Source organism: Microtus oregoni, unplaced genomic scaffold, assembly GCF_018167655.1.
Source record: "Microtus oregoni isolate MIOR12 unplaced genomic scaffold, Mior012 000003F_ref0000135, whole genome shotgun sequence".
Classification (NCBI taxonomy): domain Eukaryota; kingdom Metazoa; phylum Chordata; class Mammalia; order Rodentia; family Cricetidae; genus Microtus; species Microtus oregoni.
In genome coordinates this window covers 61,205,366-61,209,778 of record NW_024543062.1, presented here as the reverse complement: position 1 = coordinate 61,209,778, position 4,413 = coordinate 61,205,366, and the positions used below count along the sequence as shown (strand labels likewise).

Sequence of the window (4,413 nt, the reverse complement as noted above, 5' to 3'; positions counted from 1 at the left end):
TGCCCGGGGCTATAAAGTGTGGCCAGTCCTAGAACGGAAGCTTCCGTTGGCTTCCCAAAGAAGACCCCCCCCCCTTTTTATAACATACTTTCCATTAGAACACTCAAGTACTACAAAGTGCCCCTGTGGAAACAGCTTAAACATAGGTAAAAATAATAAATATTTTGCAATTATAATTATAATATTTGGCTTCTTTCTAAATAGTTCACAGAGAAGCTCACGTTGAATAAATAGAATGGGAGCTGAGGTATCAGAGGTAATAAATACTTTGGAGAGAGGTACAATGAGGTTTTCCAAGGAGTTGCGTCTGCTGGCTAAGATCTAGAGAGCTCGGTTTCAGCCCTGGTAGCCTGTAGACTCAGCACACACGTTCTGGTGTTTTAGCTTTTCATCTTGATGGTCATGTATGCTTCTATGCAGTTGATGAAGATGTCAAATTCATTCATGGCCTTGTAGACACCTTTCTCTTGGAGCTGCGTAGGGAGAGAAAACACCTGGTGAAGACTTAGTGGAGGGCTGAGGAGAACCTTGCACTCAGCTGGGCAGGACCCTGAACACAGAAGGCTCCCTGCTTTCTTGTGTTGGAACCTGAAGGACCTTGGGGACTCAAGGATTTGTCCCCTTGTCTTGGGTCTGGGCTGAGCCTTCGCCTGCACTGTCTCCCAGCATTCAGCTCTTCCAGTAGTCAGGCAAAGTTGTTAGAGGAAGCAGTTTGGGAGCAGGATAGTTTCAGAGAAAGACAAGGAATGTTTTTTTTAAAAAAATGCTTTGGGCTTTTAGGCCTACTGTCAAGGGATTCATGCCACTGATGTTGGAACCCTGCCAGGTGCCTCTGCCTAGCCCACGAAGATGATGTAGGCCACACAGCTTCTGGGAACTCGGGTTTAATGGGTTCACAGGCGGTTGGAAGTGTGAAACCTCATTTTGTTCGCCAGATGGAAAGTGCACTGGGACAAATGAGAATTCTGCTTCCTGCTCATTCTGATTTTTGGGGCGTCCAGCCTGAGCCCCAGAGATGTGCCTGTGTGCATTAATTCATGTCTTGCTTTCTGCACTTGTGGGTTCCGCCCATTTCCCAACAAGGTACTTTCTGTACTTTCTGTTTCCTTTGTCACTCTCCCCAGCACCTAGGGCTCCGTGCTCATAGGTTGTCTGGTCAGTCTAAGCTGAGAGCCTGCAAAGGGGAGGCAGTCATTTAGAAACTGCTAGAGACGCTTTGCAGAAAACAAATGTGACCGAGGTGGGGGTTCCTAACTGGCAGAGGAGGTCACACGATTTGCCGGGTTCCCACACTCCAGGTGCAGATTTCGGTCCCTCCCCGCTTCTACCCTTTGGTGAGTGGACAGGGGTCACGTTACACACACCCTCTTTGCAACCCCCCCCCTCCACCCCAAGCTTACCTTATTAAAATCATTCTTCACCTGCTCCACAGCCTTGCTTTTGTTTTCACAGGGGAGAAATCGATGCTGTAGAAGAAAGAGAGTGTGTTAATTGTTCTAGTTCCAATGCCCATGGCTTTGGGGGGCGGGGGACAACCTTATTGTGTGATGAAGGGGCCAGATTCATCTCTCAGCTGCCAGGGAGAACTGAGCCCTGTTTGGTCCTTATCTATTATACTAGGGGCAGAGGAGAACAGCCCAGGAAGATGCAATGTATGTCTTTGGAATCACTAAGATGTTTGCAAAGCATGGGTCTGAGCTCAGGTCTCTGTCTCTCAAAAACCCCAAAACATCTATTGTGTTTCACATGCCTCTTCTTGTCTACCTCCAATCTCAACTGCCGTGTGCTTTTGGTATCTGAGAGCGGAGATAAAGTCTCATCTACTGGGGCCAAATCCTCTCCGCTTAGAACTATTGCACAAATAGACTTCGACTGCTTTCCCAGTGTCAGTGAGAGAAGAAAGCAGCCCACCAGCAGCCAAGGCAACACTTCAGTCAGGGACAGAGTTGCCCTGGGTCTATTAGTCATGGATCCTGGTTTAGGGACAGTCGAGCCTCTGGCCCTTGGGAAATGCCAGGGAGAGTCCTGCCAGCCCAGTGTGTTGCTGAATTTGCTTTCCAAAAGAAGAGAGGAAGAGGTGAAAGTCTTCTTCTGCTTGGGAGCCTTAGTTGCCAGCCTGAGGCTCAAGTCCAAGAGATGAGGGAGCGGTAACTGAAGCCCTGGCCTTCCCATGAAGAGAGAGAGGAGTAGCTAATAGCCCACAATGACTCACAAATAACAGGAAGGCTGTATGCAAATATTCACGTGTGAGTGCCTCAAGGCCACCCCCACTCCTGCTCAGAGACAGACTAGCCCAGAGCTCTGACTAGAGGTGCCTGTGTGTCGGTTTACCTAGTCCCCAGCTGAGTCTGTGTGTGGCCAGGCTGAGCTGTAGAAGGTTGTGTTTGTGGGGTGGCTGCAAGGGAAAGGACTGGTCTGCTACTCACACAGCGCTGCAGCTGCCTCCTGAGGGTCTTCAGCTTCTCTCCCAGGGAGTTCAAATGCTCCTTGATTTCTGGGCCATGGTTCTCTGCCTGGGGCATCACCTCTACCAGGTAAAACTGGATCATTTCTGACAAGGTTTGGCAACCCAAGTAACCCTAGAGGCAGGAATCAAAGGTTGGGGCTTACTGAAATGATGGCCTTGTTGCAACTAAACTTGGTGGACAGTTTTGTCCCTAGGGACCCCCTCTCCCCCCGCGCCCCGGCTCTCTCTAGTTACATTCTCTCCCTTTACCACAGAATGAGGTCTTCATGACCCTTGACTGCCGGCAATATGCTGACTTAAGGGCTTCCCACTTCTCCTTTCGAAAGCTCCGGCCTCAGACCCAGCTCCCTCTGTCTCAAACAGCGCCTCCCTTCCCTAACCACACCAACGCTTCCCAGCACCCACGCAACTCATACCTTAAAGTCCTGCAGTAAGGAATCGGTGAGCAGTATGTTGTCCAGCTGGTCCTTCTTTTGCTGCAAGAACAGAAGGAGCATGAATGCAAGGGCTAAGGCGAACACCTGACATGCATGGCCTCCATTAGTAGAGGTTTGAATTAGTAATCCATGTAGCCCGGCAAATATTGAAAGGGGAGTTTTAAAAGCAGGGTTTGATGGTGCTAGAGCCTGAAGTCAAATCAAAGGCCTCCCTCTTAGGATCGCATTATTTAAAAGACTTAGACAGGGAGAAGTCTGACCCAGGCCTCCTCTTCTTCCAGAGGAGCCACATCAGGTTTCAGGAGCACCTGTGGAACCCTTCCTTTCTGGAGGCCCTTATGGAGAGAGAGTCTCTTAGCTGCATGCCTCTGCCTTCTCTGGAAAAGGAATCCTCCCATAATGCAAGCTCTCCATGCCTGGTGCTGCCCCAGATCTGAAGACTAAGCAGAGGCAGCATGTGCTTCCGACCACGGACTTTTGTCCCAGTCAACAAAATATGGAGCTTCCTTGGAAACTCACCAGAAAGTTCTTGGGCATGGGAGAGACACACATTTGCCTTCTCGGTGGCTTTTCCTGTGTGCCTGGGTTTAATGTAACCCATAACCCACGGCTTAGCCTAGGACTCTCTGGGTCTAAGTCTAAGGGGAATAGATGCTGGGGCCAGAGGGGGAGCAGGAGGTGGGAGCAGGAATAGGTAGGAGCAGGAAGAGGTGGGAGCAGGAAGAGGAGCAGGCATTTCTAACAGTTCCATCGGAATGTGTACTTCAGGCCATCCCAGGAAGAAAGGCCAGGCATCATACTCACAAAGAAAGTCTTCACCTGGCTGAAGGCTGTTCGCAGCTCTCGGAGCATGTGGGTCTGACTGACAGGGAAGTGGGTGCAGTTATTCCCATCCCGGGTGTGCTGGCTTCTGCTGGCCCCCATTCCAGCCAGTAAGAGCACGCAGCAGAGCAGGGCTGAGCCAGGCATGGTGGAACTCTGTCTTCTGCAAGGCTGCCTTGCGGCTCTGGTACTGCAAGAGCAAGCCCCTAAAGTGTCCCCCTCTACTCCCGTGTCCCTCTTTTATACTGAAGGTCAGGGGCCTCTCCATTTAGAAATTTCCTGGCAAAGATTATTCAAGCTCCTCCTCCCTCTTCTAGGCCATGAAGTCAAGCTCCTCCCCCTCTTCTAGGCCATGCAATTAATTTTTTCTTTTTTTTCTTTTTGCATTGTAAGCAAAAGAACTGTTAAATGAACTTCTGCTTATAGCTATATTTAGATGAGCTACCTCGCTTTTAAAGAGTTTTTTTTTTTTTTGCTTCTCAATACAAAAAGTCTCGCTTCCTGGGGCCAGACAGCTGTTCTATGTTCACACTACAACTGTGAGTTCCATTCACGCACTCGTTGGTCACAATGACGTGGATAAATGGGCTATTTTAGAACATATTAGGATTGAGAAATAATCGGTTCCCCCAATCAACCTGGGGTGAAGAGCCGCTACTTCTTGCTGAGTAGGAATTCACCTTAGCA

At 49.5% G+C, this 4,413-nt stretch overlaps 1 protein-coding gene across 1 annotated transcript; it reads right to left on the bottom strand.

Annotated features, from left to right (window-relative positions):
• Positions 1-284: 284 nt before the first annotated feature.
• On the bottom strand, positions 285-3,873 carry Il10 (interleukin 10). The gene is made up of 5 exons (XM_041649070.1): positions 3,709-3,873; positions 2,884-2,943; positions 2,427-2,579; positions 1,401-1,466; positions 285-473 (listed from the first exon to the last, which is right to left on the bottom strand). The coding sequence occupies exons 1-5, from the start codon at positions 3,871-3,873 to the stop codon at positions 381-383; spliced, it is 537 nt and encodes a 178-aa protein (XP_041505004.1). The 3' UTR covers positions 285-380.
• Positions 3,874-4,413: the final 540 nt, after the last annotated feature.

What these genes read in the sequence shown, in the direction of transcription:
- Il10 (XM_041649070.1), bottom strand. Translation starts at nt 3,873, where the DNA reads ATGCCTGGCTCAGCCCTGCTCTGCTGCGTGCTCTTACTGGCTGGAATG. An exon ending in CCTTACTGCAGGACTTTAAG is followed by an intron (nt 2,580 to 2,883) that starts GTATGAGTTGCG and finishes TCCTGCCTCTAG; the next exon opens with GGTTACTTGGGTTGCCAAAC. An exon ending in TGAAGAATGATTTTAATAAG is followed by an intron (nt 474 to 1,400) that starts GTAAGCTTGGGG and finishes CTCCCTACGCAG; the next exon opens with CTCCAAGAGAAAGGTGTCTA.